General features: G+C 34.7%; 1 protein-coding gene across 1 annotated transcript; it reads right to left on the bottom strand.

Annotated features, from left to right (window-relative positions):
* Positions 1-7222: 7222 nt before the first annotated feature.
* LOC138334741 (melanotransferrin-like) lies at positions 7223-19036 on the bottom strand. The gene is made up of 13 exons (XM_069283437.1): positions 18902-19036; positions 16460-16592; positions 15863-16080; positions 14782-14940; positions 14306-14490; positions 13786-14095; positions 13060-13306; positions 12607-12722; positions 12092-12208; positions 10638-10811; positions 9961-10155; positions 9537-9612; positions 7223-9127 (listed from the first exon to the last, which is right to left on the bottom strand). Exons 1-13 carry the CDS (start codon positions 18966-18968, stop codon positions 8857-8859), a joined length of 2268 nt encoding a protein of 755 aa, XP_069139538.1. The 5' UTR covers positions 18969-19036; the 3' UTR covers positions 7223-8856.
* Positions 19037-19145: the final 109 nt, after the last annotated feature.

Here is a 19145-nt window from a genome sequence, read left to right as displayed (position 1 = left end):
ACTCTTTGTCTTTGTACTTTGTATGATGTGGAATATATCTGACTGGCTTACAGATGCTTTTGATGATTTACTAGGACATCGAGCAACTGGTCTGGCTTGGCTGAAGATCGAAGAAAAGATGACTACTATGTAGAAGAGGACTACTATGTGTAGAAGAGGAAGTTTTAAAAACATTTGCATTGTAGGGAAAACCAATCTTTCCAGAATGTTAGGTAGACAGATCAGAAAATTGTCTATTTACAGGGAAGTTCAAGCAACCATCATTCATAACCAAACCTTAGATACAGTTTGAGAATGTATTCCAACTCTGAATCCTCGCACCTGTAGACATTAAATGTAATGTTAACAGCTGTATCAGCAGACACCAGAAAGTTGAACAGTCAGTTTTGACAGACTCTCCCCTCCCCTCAATGGAGGGTATGATATTTGACTGAGTTGTCTGTACTTGATACACCTAGACCGTCCTTAACGAACTTTCCTACACCTTTATATAACAATACAGGTGTACAGATAATGGTGATATGATCATCTGTAGCTCCAAAATAAATCTCACAGACACATTGGAACCAGCTTGATTGACAAAAATAAAAATTTTACCTTAAAAAAGATTTAAAGACTTTTTGAAGTTTTTTAAGGGTTTTGTGAACTCAACATTAAACAGAGTTTTTCCCATGTCATTTTGTACAATACAATTGTGGTATTTCTTTACGGCGATTTTGGCCCGTGACCAGAGGCGTTATTGTAACTGGGTATTATGGACGTGACATGATAAAGTTAAAGAGGCGTGAACTATACAGATAGCAATTGTCTGTCTTTTGATGTCACGCTTATACAGCAGACAGTCAATTCCACAAAACAGAGAGCTCGATTAAAATGGAGTCGCTACCTTTTTCCATGAGTTATCTTCCTTGATCATGATATGTTGAGCAGACAGACGCGATCAGGCGATCGATAAGATAAAGAAATAATAAAGAATTGATATTTTTTATTGATTTATTATATTAATCATATCACAATCGGACACGAACAGTTTAATTACAATCTACGGCCAAAAGTTTATGATCTGTTTATTGAGTTATGCCGTCTATCGGAATTAGATGACCTGTCAATCCAGCCAATAGATTCCTTTGTTACATCACCATAGGCCCGAACAAAACAATTTCGGTGATTTTTAGAGGAAGTGGCTCAGTCTAATGCCTATAACTGATCGTATCACATCACGAATTGTGTTAGAGAATTCAATACTTATTATGTTCTTATTGTACGCAAAAAATAACTTGTCATCATTATACATGGTGCCAAAGATTTCATAATTATAAAAGGTCTGACTTGTAAATTACATAGCTGAGAAGTTTCCAGTGTCCAGTTTCAAAGATAAGTCTTAAAAATCAACAGATATTTTATTCAAATATTGTGAATGAAAACAGAGATATTTTCTGAAATTTGATAGTATTGTTTTTAATAAAGTTCTAGGGCAGTTAACTTGGGCAGTGTATTTGATATCTATTAAGAGTAGACTAGTTAAGCAATAAAGCCAGCTGGCTATGGTAGCGATTGCCTAAGATGTCCTGACATATTACCACAAGACCTCCATCTCTGGATCACAAGTTTGAATCACATGTCGCCAGGTACAGACCACTGGTCGGTGGTTTTTCTCTGGATACTCCAACTTTCCTTGACTTCACCATCTCAACCTGGCACATCCTAAAACTATCCTGGCCCTGATTTCTCGAAACAAGCGCAGTAAACAAATATAAACAGACTTAATTTTGTTTTCATATAAGTTACATAAGAATAAAAACTTAAGTTTTGACTTACATTTTAAGTTGGCCCTGGCTGTCAAAGGACAACTAAAGAAACCATACCAAGTAATCAAATGAAAATAAAAGTGTAACAGGAGATAATGTAGCGGCTATACTGGGATTCGAACCTGCGCCGAAGAGTAGCCAGATCCTCTACCGATTAAGCTACATGTACTTGGTTACCAGTTATGAACCCAGTCCAGTTCTGCTACAAAAGCTTAAAATGCAAAAAAAAAAAAAAAAAAAAAATGAAATAAACTGTCAGTATCTGATCATCTACATGAAAATTTGCAGAATCAAACTTTTAACAATCCTGAGTATTTCAGCTCTTTTGACAAGTTTTATAAAAACATAAGATAAAATATTCGGTAGCTAATTTAAAGAAATATTTTGTGCTACATTTTATAAATTTCCCCCATGGAATTCATATGAAGTAAGTTTTTCAAGACATCCTCAATTTTCCAGGGGTTGCTATCAGTGTTGTAATATCCATCCCTGGACTATGTTATAGCAAAACTGAAGGCTCGGTGTCTAATAACAGATGAGACAGGAAGTTTGGTCCTTTGTTTTACATCAAATAACAATAAAGTGTATATGGTTTTGAAGTTGGGCGTTGGGCATTAATCTCTGTTAGCTTCAAATGAAGTCTTTGTAGGCCTATATTTGGTCAGTTTATTTCCCCTGAACTGTATTTAAGAATAAAAAACAAAACCTTTTGGTATGGTACAGTATTTAACCAAAGTTCACTATGCAAGTTACAGTGACCTAATTTCTACATGTGTCACAGCTGTCTCACCTTGATAAACTTGTGACAATTCATTTATGATAATTGTAGGAAATAGAACAACTACAGCTGAATGTGCTGAAAGATAAAACATCATGGATAAAGACAATAATTTTAATTACCTCCTTTTTATCCATAACAAAATACTGTACATGTAAAAAGGTATGGGTTTAGTTAAACAATATATAAAATGTATAACTAAAGCAGATATATCTTTAGCCATTTATTAATTCCTTGGAAATAATAGTTATAAGTTTCATAAACACATAAAAAGCTATAGACTTGGTCAACAAATATTTTTGAAAATTGTAATAACTAATTGATGTGATAAAAGTATGCAAATAAATCATTATATCAATTTGATCTCTAATTAGAAGATAATTACTTTTTTGAAAAATTATGATAATTTGGTCAGCAATTTTAAACAGTGATGTTGCAATTTTGTTGAGTACATTTTATGACCCTTTGCCCCGATTGGCAACCTAACCCTCTATATACTGTAATCATTGTTACCAGCCTGTTGTTTTACCTGACACCCAATTAGCATGGTTCAGGTGTGTCTTAACGAGCAATTAATCTGTTTGTACCTATGTTAATTATCTGCATACCGAGTTCTATTGTTTTTCCTGGTCTACAGGTAAGAAAAGCCCTGTTAGGTTGAAATTTTACGCACATAAAACAAATTTGATATTAAACTTTTAAAATGTAAAAAGGATGGGATCTATGAGTTTACTGTTTCACAGAAAACAATGAATGAATATCATATCCAATTATTAAATTCAGTGAAAAATGAATGTTGTTTCAGAATAAACACATATGCTCTACTGTCAGACTGTTCTTCATTGGTCATCATAACTGAATTTTGGTCAATCCCGTTAAGACCATCCCACTATAAAGACCACTTCTACTCGGACCTTTAGGTGACATTGTTTTGGTTTTCAAAATTTATAAATAAGTATGTATTGGCAATATCCTTTGTGTCTTGGCCTGTGTGTGAATAAAGATGAAGATTATTCATCATGTTTTCTGTATATAATACAGTTATATATAATATATTGATAATATGCTACATGTAATATATGATAGTATTTGAATTTGTTAAAAGATGAAAATTCTTACCTGAGAGGTATAGATAAAGCTAACTAATTGTGTAGGTGGTATCCCTATTGACAATGGGGTATAATTTCTAAAAAGGTTGTACAAAGTTGATATTAACTGCCTTTTTTTATTGGAAGCAATTGTCCTCACACATAAAATGGTGTAAATCACTAATTGAGCGGGATATATTTTTTCTCACCCTTTTGACGGGACCTCGGCACGTGTCCAGATTTTGTGTGTTACGAGCTGGTGCAGTAATAATGGATACAGGATTATCAGGATTATCTGATCTGATGTTAATCATGATAGGCCTGTTTAATTGAGAAGGCTTGATTAGGGCCTTACATAATACTAACAAACGTTATACCTCTCAATACAATGTTCCTATCACATTTATACAATATCTATTGTAAAGGAATGCAACGTCTGGTACACAGTAAATCTAAAAAATATTGTATTTTTTTTTTCTTCATTATTTTTTTTTAAAGTTGAGACACCAGATACCAGTTTATTGAACTTTAATCTCTCAGGTCAAATATATATTATCTAGTAATCGTAGACATGGCTCATTTTAATAGATATTTGTTACATAGTTATTTTTTAGTTGGTCAACTTGAATTAACATCAGAGTAACACGTGCGATATGTAATGTAGACCTACCACAGGAAGCGGAATAATTCAGGCCTAATGTACTTCAGCATTGTGTTATAATTTGTCATCAAACTGTCAAATTGAGGAAAATAATTAGAAATAATGAAGGTATTCTGTATGTTTGCACATTACAGAGTTATCTGCCCTTGTGTGCGGATAGGTATACTGACTATTACGTCATGTTTTCATCAGAGTATCATATTTTTCAGGGAAAATGACAAAATTTTGACATACAAAGTAAAGATGTCACCATTGATAGCTATGGTACCTTCAAGGGAGATAATTCTGTAATATACAAAGGCGGTATACATAGTTACCAACAATCTCCTTTTAAAAGGTTTTAAGTAAACATACATATAATTTTATCTTTATTTATCATGTAACACCGTTTAGAGTTTAACATCTTAATTAAACTAACAGCCAGGGACATTTAAGGACATTCAAGGTTAAAGAGATGGAGGAAAGCCAAATATCCAGAGAAAAACAACTAACGTTATCTAACAATCAGAATTATGTCAACTGTCCGACATTTGATTCAAACTTGCTATCCAGAGGTGGAGGACTAGTTGTAATATGTTTGGACACCTGAACCACTTAGCCACTGTGCTTTAACATCCCCTCACTCCAAAAAAAGACAAGTTTCACCTTTAGTGTGAATGATTTTATTGTAATGCCCCATTAACTGTGGTATGATGATTATTTGATAAACAGATAACATTATGTACATCTCTGATCACATCTGGTACATATGGTTTTTACACAAGGTTTTACAGAGATACTTAAACCTGGTAATTTGGAGCTCCTCCATCACCCTAAACCCATTGTTCTATCTGTGCACCATATGTAACTATATCTATCAGGGTATATGTGTGGAGATCTGCATGAACTAAAACAACACAACACATTGAAGCCATCATAGTATTATGTTTGTGAGAAATCAAAAGTTAAACATATGTAAGAAGTGTTTGATGTGTAAGTTTCAGTAAGATGAACAAGAGGATGCTACACAGTAAACACTTTAGCCTGAAAATGATTTATATTTTCTTTTTATCTGGATGGTCAGATAGTTTAAATGTTTCTATTTATTTGTTGCAGTATTTGAACTTATTCAACATTGAGCCTATATTTGAGCTATACTCAATCATTCATTTTGAAATTCCATTAGTCAATTGATTTTATGCAACCAGTGTAAAGAGAATGGAAAACTTGAAAACATATGACCTTCATGACCTCTATTTAATATGTCAAGGTTGATGATTTTATTGGAAGAGATTTAAAATACCTTTATTCATGATATATGTTTCTTCTTTAGAATCTATGTTCTTTTTATGGAAACAGTGGTAAAAACCAAGTGCTGATTTCCGAAATTACATAGCATTGTCCTCAAACTTAAATTTGTCGGGTTTAGTTTATTTAGTTTTACATTCAGGGCCATTGAAGGAGGAGTCAGATCTTTAAGGTGAAGGAAAGCTGTAGTACTTAAAGAAAAACCTCCAAACTACAATTAGTACCTGACAGCTGCTCAAAATAGGTTTCTCCATGTAACAATATTGGAGTCCACTAACAGTAACTTAGGTACATTTACTAAAGATTACAGTAAAACACTTACAACAAAGGTCTAGGGACTAACAAGGGAATTTGTTGTAAGCGTGTTCATAATCAACATGTTCTAATGTAGATGCACCACACCATGTACATGTATAATATAAATATACCGGAGAATAGGTAAAATACACTTTACATCATTATAAGCATAATCATTGGAGAAGCTATATGAAACAAAAACAATTTCTGGGAGGCAGTACTTTGGTATGTATATCAATGCTTTATCATAAAGAGTCTGTGTGTTCATTACAATGCAAGATCTTATCCATCAACCAAGATTTGTAAAGAGTTATCTCCCTTCCCTCACCTGACAGAGGAAATTCTTGTCTGGTTAGAAGCCTGCGTCATCACATTGGACTGTGAACAGGTATTTCTGGCTCTGCTTATCCCACCGCTGTCACCCTATGTCTGATGGCAGACCGGTTTATCTAGATTAACAGGATTTATCCAAACATCCCGCACATAATACCTGGTACATCGCCAGATACAGGATTATGTATAGAGATTAATTAATTTGACTATCCATATAATAGGTGGCACTATTTTCTACGGAATCATAATATTATGTTCAAATGTCTTTTTTTTTATATGTGGTTGCCTTTGTTTTAGCTTATATTAGCTGTCAGGATAATGTAAAACATGTCAAGTTTCAAGAAATTTAGGAAAGCCAGAAAACCTGGAGACAGAACCTGGTAGCTGTCCTATGCTAATTCAAATTTTAAACCAAGAGTTTGAGGTTCAGTGGTAATATGTCAGATGGTGAAGTGGTTAAGCCACTAACCTTTCAGCTAGCCCTGGCCAGGGTTTAATCTCCGGCACAGGCGTGAAAATATCAGGGGTCACTGCGTAGTGGATTCACACAAAAGTTTGCAAACAAAATTTATTCCATAACCTGATGAAATGAAAAAATAGTGACTTCAATGCTTATAATTAATTTTCCAGGCTACTTTTTAAAATGAAATACTTTTACATGTACGATTCCATTGATTTTTTCCAAGGGATTATTTATTCCAAATCAATACGCAATGTCAATGTTTCTATTGTGACGTCATGATAACATCGGGTTTCTGCGCCATTCTCAGATTTTTTTTCCATCATGGAATGAAAAAAATAAATGAATAGGCCAATCAGAAAGCCAGAAACAAAGAGAAAATTAATTATTGTAAAATAAATAAAGTTTATATTTATCTCGGAACATCACCACACTGCAGTGTTTCAAAAAGTTACAGATCACCCAGGCTGACCGAACTTTTGTCTCACAGAAAATCATTATAGTAAGGCATTTTATATATATATCAAAATATTTTATTAAAAATCTTTAATGGTACAAATTCATTGTTACAGGTATATACACACAACTGATTCTAACACAGATTGATGATCATCTTTACAATCACACGACATGTTACATAAGCACTTACTGGTTTTTATTACTGCTCACGACAAAGTTTAAAAATATTAAAACCTTAATTTAAAAAGATTTTATCAGTTTTATTCAGGCATGCAAATTAGAATGCACCTTTTAGTCACCATTCATACTTAATCAAAAGCTGATGAACTATTAGTACTAACATGGTAACAGACCAGGTAAGAGTTGGTTTGAAAAAAAAAATGAGGAATGTTCATAACTAATTAAACCAATTAACAATTTTACAAACTTCTATTTGCTTTACATGGAAGTACAAAAAAGACCAATGTAGATTCAAGGCAAGGGGAAGAAACTCTGTTAAATATTCCACATAATACAGATGTGTATATTGTCTGATTCCTTATAAATTATAAAATTTATACTCTTTGTGCTGCAAACAAATCATGAGAAATAGTCTGGGATCACTATATATGAATTCTTAGAACTTGTTCCTGGATCTGTGTAAATGGGTTCTAATAAATGAGTAAAACGTTTCTTTCTTCCATGGTAAATATTACATAAATATGATCTTTCTTTCTATCATTATTCATACACTTATCAAGGTGAATATGTACATAATGGAATATGAAAAAGTTGAATTCTCTGTTATGTGAAATATACAGAATGAGAATGATTTTACATGTAACTGAGAGGGGACTACTGGTTGCTGAATATAGTATTTACAACTTTATTTAAATTGTAAAGAATTTTCAAATGTATCAATTACTGTACAGGTACAAAAATCTGCCAAAAACTTTCTAATAGTTTTTTTTCTATAGGAATGAAAGTTTACGAAAATGAATAAAAAAAACTTCAGTTATACCTTCAATGTAGTTTAAATGAGATGCATTTGAAGTAATGTCTCTAATATTTCAGAACTGTTATCTAGTTATATATGTAAGGGGAGGTAATCCAGATTTGCAGTAATGGTCTGAGAGGATGGCACATGGTTATTAGTTAATAAGTGTATACACTTGTTGGAAATTTGTACATATTTACAGATAAAAGATTATTTACAGACAAAATATACAGATATTTCTACAAAAATAATTTGATGAGCTTGTATTTGATCACTGATATGTAATTGACATGGTCATGTCTGCCATGAAAAAAAAAAAAATAGCAATTAAGACAAGATTCTTTGTTTAGTTTAATATATTTGATAAAATAACATTTTGTTATCACCTCAGCTGATTTTTTTTTAAAAGACAACAAATAAAAATAAATGTTTAAAATACATGGAAGACAAACCTAATTTGAGAAGGGAAACATTTTTCATTTATCAAAAAATGTGTATATGTTAGACATTGTTTACAGGTGTTTGTCATTCTAGGCCTAAAAAGGAGTGTTTACAACTTAACAATACATGTACTTCGTAGCTACTCATGTAACAAAACAAAGTCAACAAAATTAAATTCTATTTCTTTGTAGAATGCCGTTCCATTGCCTAATTGGTGAGGTTTCTGAATTTAAAAGTTATGATTTACATAAAAACACAAGAATAATCTTTACAGCACAAATTGTAGTATAACGGCCAGTGTTACGATGACCGTTGACGCTGACCAGGTCATGGCAGAGCTGACCTCTTTGATAGGAACACAGGTGTATTTGTGTAGATTTTCTATCTGGTTTATAAAGGATCGTCCTAGGTATGCCTTGTAGTCCTGTTTCTCTGGTGGCACCTTCATCAGTCTTACAGCGTCGTCCGTAAATATCAGGTCACTGGACCACGACTTAGACGACCACTTCCCAGAATCAAACATATTGAAGTCACCGATGCTGTAAAACAAAACATCCTAATATATGAGATACAAGTTCTTTTTTATAATAAAAAAACAATCAAATAAAGCCTCAAAGTCAATCCCTACCCAATTATATACCAGCTTCCGATCAATGATATTTAACAGTTAAAACAGGTGCTCTATTTTGGACTTTCATCAGAAATACCAATTATTCATATTATTTTATAAATTTTCCCCACCCTTTAATTTTGCACTCGTTTAAAATCGTTATTATCTTTCTACTTTATGTTTTGTTTTCCTATAAACAGCCAGGATCATTCAAAGACAATCAAGCTTTTAGGAAGTGGAAAAAAGCTGAACTACGCATTTAATAAATACAGCTGTTCTTTGAAAAACTTATCTTACATGAAAACAACCTAATCGCCTGGAGTGTTTGAGTAACTTACATGTCTGATGAGAAGAACTGTTGTCCGTAATTGATCAGCTGCCAATAAATCAGTTTCTCTTCCTCGGACTTGTATTCTAAAATCAAAGTAATAACCATACAATTACAGAATCAATGAATCCCAAAAATTCTTCTAATGATTTTCAGTGTAAAATGTGACTGAAATAGATTTCGCAAAGTTCAATATTTTTAATAACACCATCAATAGAATTTCCTCCAATATACCATTCGTCAGATACCAACTACATACTAGACATTGACATAGCCTAAACATTCATCAAATATTCTGGTTAACTGAATAAATGAACTAGCAGAAAAGAGACTTAAAAATACACATAATCAACGGGAGGTAAACAGAATTTCAATGCAGCATGTTTCCGTGACAGATCACACCATCACAGCTATGATCTCCCTACAACACTTACTAGCTGTCACGACAGCATTGGCTGGTACTTTGCCCAGGTGACAATTTCTCCAGTTGTCAATCTGTGTTCGACTTCCATCTTTACACATAAGCTCGTAATCGTCAGCACGACGATTCCTCGCCCAGATAGCCCGGTTTCTGCTGTCTGTATTATCTCTCACGGTCAAATGTCGCACGAAGGCGATGTCTCCGGCCTCTGTAAGATACATCACATTCAGTGGATTAGAATCTAGAGCTGTAACTGATTTTACCTCATTTAGACTGAATTTGTAAGAAAAAAATTAGAAAGGCAACAATATAAAAATAAAATAAAGGTTTCACATAACAGCATGTACTTGTGTTTAAGGAATATTTTTCTATCCTTTATAACAAAATTTATTAATTGAAGATTCTGACATGTGGGCGTCTGTTTGCACAACAACCACTACAAAACACAAGGCAACACCAAATATTTTCACAATTTTAGAACAGTTTAATGAACTGTAGACACATGAACTGTAGCATAGATGAACCCCCTGGGCCCTGTGCTTTGACAAGTATACAATAGACCATTGACTTTATTTTATTTAAGTTTTATAGTTCCACAAGTTTTTCTTTTCAACATACAATGCTGCCTGTTTCAAATGAACTTATAAGATATAAATGTAAATCTCATTAAACACAGAATAAGACACTTACTTTCGACCAGACATCTGAATGCACCTGTTGCTCCGTAGTAATAGTCGTCGCTGTTTCGTCGCCCCTTCTTGGCCCCTCCTGAGGCACAGGCCTCCACCAGACTGACAGGAGTCTGTGTTGGGTTATACAACTTATCAACAGCTCCAGGGATACAGCTCCTCACAAACAGCTGGCCTGTGATATAAAGGTATTATAACTAGATTATTACTTTCTAAAGTAAAACATGATTAATCACAAAGAATTTAACTAAGTAGTTATCTCCCCTCTTAAAACTAATTTAAATTTCCTCCTTGGATGGTTATTGTAGTCATCATCTCATCTGATCAGCAGACAAGATCAAGCTGATGACTTATCACTGAATGAAATACCAGAGACCAACAGCATGTCACTCACAACAGCACAGACTGAATTTCAAGGTCATTTCTTAATGAAACAAATTTGCCCAAAGCAGAGTGTTAAACCACACACATCTAGGTTACCTAACCAAGGCATGTTGGCCACGGTCTCTTTTTTCACTTATGAACAAATTGAGTGATTCACTGATTGATGAGTGATGACTAAACTCCATGCTACCAGGAATTAAACTGTTTAACAAGAGGCCCAGAAAACATGTATCCCTCACCTGGTTTGTAATGATGCATTACCATTTAGGTAATCTAAAAATGTCTTTGTGAGAAAGATGTCTTACCCAGATTTTCAAAGATTGTACAGTGCTCTGGGAGAAAGATATCTTACCCAGATTTTCAAAGATTGTACTTTGCTCTGGGAGAAAGATGTCTTACCCAGATTTTCAAAGATTGTACAGTGCTCTGGGAGAAAGATGTCTAACCCAGATTTTCAATGATTGTAACGCCACCATATTATATCACATAACATATAGTTGTAGTGTTAGTAGCATTATTGTATAATAGTGGCGGTGTGTGACCTTAGTTAATTTAGTACAAGTAGAGTTATCGCCCTTGGGGGAAGTCTCGCTCTCGTTGTATATTAACCATGTGCTTTTGGATAAAGTTGTTTACTGAAGATTGTCTGGCGTATGTCATCTTTTATACTGGCGTGATCCCACCGCTGCCACCACGCCAGTATAAAAGATGACATACGCCAGACAATCTTCGGTAAACAACTTTATCCAAAAGCACATGGTTAATATACAACGAGAGCGAGACTTCCGCCAAGGGCGATAACTCTACTTGTACTAAATTAACTAAGGTCACACACCGCCACTATTATACAATAATGCTACTAACACTACAACTATATGTTATGTGATATAATATGGTGGCGTAAAGTGCTGTTGGAGAAAGATGTCTAACCCAGATTTTCAATGATTGTAAAGTGCTCTGGGAGAAAGATGTCTTACCAATATTTTCAAAGATTGTACAGTGCTCTGGGAGAAAGATGTCTAACCCAGATTTTCAATGATTGTAAAGTGCTGTAGGAGAAAGACGTCTTACCTAGATTTTCAAAGATTGTACAATGCTGTGGGAGGAACTGTTCTGTTTCAATAAAGATATTAACGGGTACAATCCATCCGTCTCCTCTCCCGATACCGGGTAGACAGGCTCGCTTCTCTGTAACAAACACAGGTGTCAACAATACAATGGAACATACACAGTGTCAGTCTCTAGGTATTCATCTAACAATACAACAAAGCTGGCAAGATTTGTCCAGTCACTACGCCACATCCACGAAAAACAAGAAAAATTTTCACTTTTATCTTTATGTAATTTCAGAAACATCACTCTATATACTGACTCCACATTTAGTCAATGAAAGAAAATCATTTTAAATATTTATCATTTTTACCACTGAATATTGAACTTCACCTCTGGCTTAGATTATACAATACATTAAAATATCTAAATAAACCTATATCAAGTTTTCTGGACTTTCAGCCTCCGGACAGTCGGGTTCCATTGTATAACCTCAGGTCTCGATTAGAATGAGTGGATCTAAAAGAGTTACTTACTTTTCAGGTTAAACAGTGTCATGTAGTGGTCCCTCTTCCTTGCCACGGCAACCACATAAAACGAAGAGTTCATGTTTCCATAATCCTCTGAGGCTATGGGCTTCAATCCATATTTTCTGCAAAAATTATCAAACATACTAAATGACTGTAATTTTTCAAAATACATATGCCTAACATTTGTATATCAGCTTTAATGACTTCATTTCCATCTAAGGAGTTAAGACACAATCAATAGGATATCTAATTGTTCTTTCAAAATAAATTATGACAAATATTTATAACATAACCATTTCTATCACTTTTATGACATTGATTTCACTTTTTTTCTGTGATGACCCGTCAACTCAAACATAACAATATAACAAGTTCAAATTGATTTTGATGAATATATATAATGTTAGAATTTTTATGAGATATCTAAAAAAGAATAAGGTGCCTTGTAGAGCAATTTACCTGCCAGCCATGTAAACATCACCGGGGTCAAGGTTCATAAGGTCAGCGTCACCGTTGGCAATCATTGACATACAGTTATCAGTGCTAGAGCCAAGGATACAGTCAAGTCGAGGTCGGAGGTCCTTCGCCTCAAATGCCATCAACATGATCTGACATTTGGACTTTTCATCCTTGGAGATGACACACCAGCGGGCAGAGTTCAGGGGGCAGTAGTTCAGGCTGCTGACCTTTCTGTAAAACTCAGGGTCTGATAAACAGAAATGGCAAATATATTATACAACAAATCCTTGGTCTAAACCTGTCTAAAATTTTGGATTCTTATTAGAGTTTCCATAGTTTCCTATGAGTCTTAAGTTGGATAAAGTGTTTTCTCCAATCTGTACTGACTAAAAATCTTGATAGCTCTTTGTTTATGTAAAACACCACTGTTAATTTACAAAGACTTTTGTAGAAAATAAGGCTAGTATATTGCTATCCTACTACATTTGTGGATATTTTATTTCATTGTTTAAAGCCTTCAAAACAATTTGTTGGTAGATATTTTCCTGAGTAGACGCTTATATAATGATTAAAATAAGATTTAACCATTTGTTTTTGTCTATTCCTAATTCCTTAGCAACCATGAAAACAATTCAGTTACATCTATACACAACAAAAAGTTTATGATATACAATATATACAGCTCTGACTATCAGATCCTTATATGGTAACTGTTATACTACTTACCGACCCATTTGTAGTAAGTGTTATTTTGTCCAACATCTACCAACCCCTGTGTCACGTCAGAAAACATGAGATCCCTTCGACCGAAATATTTCCACTCGAGAGAATCAAACATGGTGAATAGGTTTTTGTACTGGCCGTTAGGACCAAACCAATTAGAGGCCTGTAGGAGGAAGCTTTTGTACGCTGCCACCTCGGCATCCTGTTTGAGACTTGACGTCATCACCATGTTAGATATAATACGACCAAAGTTACACTGGTCATACTGCTCAAGACTCCTACGGCTGCCATCCTGACACAGCAGGGAGTAGTCCTACAGCAAAAAGCACGCAAAGTCAGAAATACACTCCTCCAAAACACTTCCATCAAATACTAATGTCTGACCTTTATTAGTTATCACACTATACTGTATATCGATTAATGACCTTCACCTAGCTTTAACATTCATATTATGCCGATCACTTATAACCTTGACCTACCTTTGACCTACTTAATTTACAGATCAATTATGACCTTGACCTACCGTTAGCTGCTCTGTGTTGTTAACAAGCATCATCTCCACTGTATCGTGTCGGAGGAAAGCTATGTCTCCTTGGCCTGACCTCAGACAGTTGAAGGCACCATCATACCCAGCATAGGGGTCAGAGGTCGAACATCTCTCCTCCAGTACACCAGTACAAAGTTTACAGATAGAGGTCGGGTTGTTACCTAGCAACAGGTCACATGACACTTACAGACAAAGGAGAGATTATCACCAATATCAGAGAGACAGTAACATGTAGAGATATGTATACAGATACTTTTACTACAAAGATCAAAATGTTACTTATCAAACTCAAATCGAAGTAATAAGTGTAGTGAGAACTTATTTTCTTTATTCTTTAAGATCTATTTAGCATGAACTGTTATCTCTGAATTCATATTATAATTTTGTTACACAGCTATTTCTATAAATACCAATAAGATCTTGATGTGAGTTTGGTGGTATTTTATACTCACCAAATGGGTTGTAGAATGATGATAGTGCCCCAGGCAGACACATGTCTCCAAAGAAATCTGTCACAGACTTGACTACAGCATTACACTCCTCGATCGGGATCATATTGGCCTCCAACATCAGCCCCATCGGGTACACCCAGCCAGCTCCCATACCGATACCTGTATACAACAATATACCATGATCAGGTCAGAATGATAAAATCTTTATACTTTAGTTGACACGTTGTAGTAACATTATTATGTTGTCTACATTCAGCTTTTACCACATGGCTCTAGTAACAACATAATCTTTTTAGAGATATGTAGGTTGAAAACAATAGAAAAGCTGATTGTAACTACATTTTCAAGATGACTTACTTTGAAGAAAGGCGCAGTAAACAAAACTGCTAGGGAGGCTGGTAAACTAACCTGGGATTGGGGATGGTAAACTAACCTGGAATAGAGGCTGATAAACTTACCGTGGAAGGATGCTGGTAAATTTACCTGGGAAGGAGGACGGTTAATTTACCTGGGAAGGAGGACGGTTAATTTACCTGGGAAGGAGGATGGTTAATTTACCTGGGAAGGAGGATGGTAAACTTACCTGGGAAGGAGGCTGGTAAATTTACCTGGGAAGGAGGAGGTAAATTACCTGGGAAGGAGGATGGTAAATTTACCTGGGAAGGAGGATGGTAAATTTACCTGGGAAGGAGGACGGTTAATTTACCTGGGAAGGAGGATGGTTAATTTACCTGGGAAGGAGGATGGTTAATTTACCTGGGAAGGAGGATGGTTAATTTACCTGGGAAGGAGGATGGTAAATTTACCTGGGAAGGAGGACGGTTAATTTACCTGGGAAGGAGGATGGTTAATTTACCTGGGAAGGAGGATGGTTAATTTACCTGGGAAGGAGGATGGTAAACTTACCTGGGAAGGAGGCTGGTAAATTTACCTGGGAAGGAGGATGGTTAATTTACCTGGGAAGGAGGATGGTAAACTTACCTGGGAAGGAGGCTGGTAAATTTACCTGGGAAGGAGGATGGTTAATTTACCTGGGAAGGAGGATGGTTAATTTACCTGGGAAGGAGGATGGTAAATTTACCTGGGAAGCAGACTCTTTTGCCCTTGAGATTATTGATTGTGAGGGACAAATCATTGGATCGAACCACAGCTACAGAATAGTAATGTAGTGACTGATCCCTGTAGGACTCGGCCAGGAATGGCATCATGTTGTGTTGATGTCCAGCAAAGTAGCCTTGACCGGTGTCCAGGGCCATTACATCAGCATCACCATTTTGGATCTTCTGCATACAGTCATAGCTGTCAACAAAAACCAAATTAGGATAGTGGTACAGTAGCTAAGGTTTGAGTTCTGTTAATATTCACAGAATGGTGAAAGGAAAGAGTCAAATGGTTCATTTTTTCTGTGCAAAAATAAAATATGAAGTTGGGGAGAGGAGATTTAAATTTTTTTACAGTTTTCAGGACAATTAAAATACATGCAACAGTAAAGAAATGTACATATCAGTTTTTCATACAATCAATAAAAACCTGTTTCAAACAATGCCTGTCCATTGTCGAGATTGATGGCACTATAGTACATTGTATGTTATGATATGTGTAGTTATATATATTGGCTTTTACTGCAATCAACCGTGGGTACCCGCTGATGGGAAAAAGTCTTAATTCCATTTCTCACCTATCAGATCCCAGTACACAGGATGGAATCACATTTCCCAAGTATAATCCTTGAATTTTCAGGGTGGCTACAGCGTTCTCAAAAGCTTTACATTTTGTTTCCTCTGCTCGATTTGTTGTACACCATCGTAAAACTGTCAACAGAAGCACCGGCATTTACTTAGTCTGATAGCAACAGGGGTAATAATCTGATTGGATTTGTAATTATTGTTTTATTGTAAATAATATTTTTATCCAGAAATACATACACATATTTTTTTATGCAACAGCACTAAAATGAAAATTATTAAAAAAACCTTCCCTTCATTTTAATTAGCATGATATTACTTTAGCATTCTCCAAATGAATTATATCTATAAAACCAAGATTCTTTACAACTTTATTCAATGTACTATAACACAGGACTAATTCTCTTGTTTGAAAAATGGGACCAGGGATCATTTCAATTTAGAAATTTAGCCACCAATTGGGGAGAAATTACAAATATCATTTTCTTGTTGTTTTAAATTGGGAATGGGGCCAATATAGTATAAAGGACTCTATATCGGCCCCAAACTACACTATAGAATAGGTCCTGTAATTAAAGTACCTGTACACTGCAATGAAATTCAGACATTTACAGACACACCAGTTTCAGAAATCTAAATTGATGCTCAACTTCTCTTAAATCAACATTAGAATGTGACAACCAACAAAAACTCAGAATAAATGTGAGAAAATAACACGGGTTGTGCGTAGCAGGGATCAATCTAGGTTTTGGGGGAAACTACCCTTTTTTTAAATAGGGGAAAAGTTTGGCGAAATATAGGAGAATTTGAATCTACTTATTTTGGTCCAAATTTATATTCATTTTGACGAAAAAGTATTGTAAAACAACTTATTTTATTTTTAAATTTAGTAAAGCAAGATTTTAAGCTCAATAATGAAAATTTTTAGTTTATGATAAAATATGCAGTAGCTGTATGATAAATATGAAGAAATTTGCAAACAAAAGTCTAAAACAATAAATGAAAAAAAAGTCACAGGGGAAATTGTGTTTCAAAAACGGTAATTTTTTAGCTTCAAATGGGGAATTTTAAGCCAGAGAGGAATTCATTCCTTGAGGGGAAATTTACCCATAAACTGTAATAAATCAGAGCTAGAATGATCCCTGCGTAGGATAGGTATGTAGTAGTCTGTAACACAGACTTAATTTATTAAATTGGTACATGTCCAGTAAAAGTTTGTGTTATTACTGAGGACTATCATTTCTGATTCAATCGCAAGGCTTGTCTCAGGTCAACTAAGATTTTAATGCCACATTCATCAGTAAACTCCTAGGAGCATTCTCATTGTTAAAGAAGTACCCAGCATGTCAGTTTGTCCTTGTATATTTTGGAGGAATGGTTGTCTGTGTTTTTAAATGACTTCAAGACTTTTAAGCCAGAAACAATTTAGAAGAAGTAGATCTCATCTGGTGTATAGTTTGATATCATTATAAACATTACAGCCTGTTACTAAAACTTACAAAACATTTGTGTAGATGTACCAATGTACCAAAACAACAGACACATGCAGAGCAAAAATGTTAAAATAATGTTACAAGAACACAACAATGACTCTATCATTGATTACTCTGTATGTATAATGCTAAATATGACGGAATCTTTATTTCATGTTGAATGTAGGTTGTATGTAATTATATTCAACATAAAATAAAGATTCTCTCTTAGATATTGGTCTTAAGAATAATCCTAAATTAGTGATCTATTAATAAGTCTTTTAGGAACTGTCTATTTCACATCACTATGAATCTTAATCATATGGTACAGTACATGTATGCAAGGTTGTGCTTCACACCCTGAATATTAGACAAAAAGTCAGGTTTCATTTATCTCTAGTTTATAGTCAATTTGTCAATGATATTGTGACGGGCGAGAGTAGTGTACAAATCACATTGACCCGCTCCTTTTACAACACCAATATAAGACAGTCACATTTTATCATTATTTAACCTGCAATGGCGAATCATTAAATTCAAATAACAACATAAGTTAGTTCACACCAAACAAGAATGATCGATTTACTGGCTCACCTCTCCCTGCTGCATAAAATAACAAAACAAACCATTATATATATATAATTGTATATATCATCTAACAACAAACAGATAACAGTAATGAACTACATATAGGCAACCATTATCAAGGTGTGGTACGGGGCTTTATACCATTAATTAATAATCACGATTAAACTGCAGTAATTATATCACACTCACTAATTAAAGTAATAAACAGACATAAATCCGTATAGATGATTGTGTAGACAATCGCACGGGCACAAGGGTGAGGCTTTTCGAATTTGAGGAAGTGAGGAGGGGGGTAATCTGTTTACCTGTCCTCTTTTTACCTTGAAAGTTAGATTGATTAGCGCACGTGTCGTGTAACCTTTAAATAATACTTACAGACATTGGCCGACACAACCAAAACAGGCGATGCCAGCAAAACTAGCGACCAAAATACAGCTTTCATCTTGGTCTGGGACAACAACAACTAGGTCGCCATTATATTACTTCACTTCCGCTAGTTAGTCATCTCACCTGTGGGTTTGAATACAGGTAGACAAAATGTAGTCCCTCGTCAAATCAGAGTATGATGTCAAAATATTGAATGTTCGTGTTTTCAGTTAATTGTGCTAATATAAGATAC

The sequence above is a fragment of the Argopecten irradians genome, chromosome 11 (genome assembly GCF_041381155.1).
Source record: "Argopecten irradians isolate NY chromosome 11, Ai_NY, whole genome shotgun sequence".
Classification (NCBI taxonomy): domain Eukaryota; kingdom Metazoa; phylum Mollusca; class Bivalvia; order Pectinida; family Pectinidae; genus Argopecten; species Argopecten irradians.
Note: the sequence above shows the minus strand (reverse complement) of the source record. Positions and strands in the feature narration are given on the sequence as shown.

Excerpts from the sequence above, each read along its gene's own strand:
- LOC138334741 (XM_069283437.1), bottom strand. The coding sequence starts at position 18,968 with ATGAAAGCTGTATTTTGGTCGCTAGTTTTGCTGGCATCGCCTGTTTTG. Across the intron at positions 14,096-14,305 it reads ACAACACAGAGCAGCTAACG|GACTACTCCCTGCTGTGTCA; the intron begins GTAGGTCAAGGT and ends TTTTTGCTGTAG. Across the intron at positions 9,613-9,960 it reads CAATGCTGTCGTGACAGCTA|AATACAAGTCCGAGGAAGAG; the intron begins GTAAGTGTTGTA and ends CTTTGATTTTAG.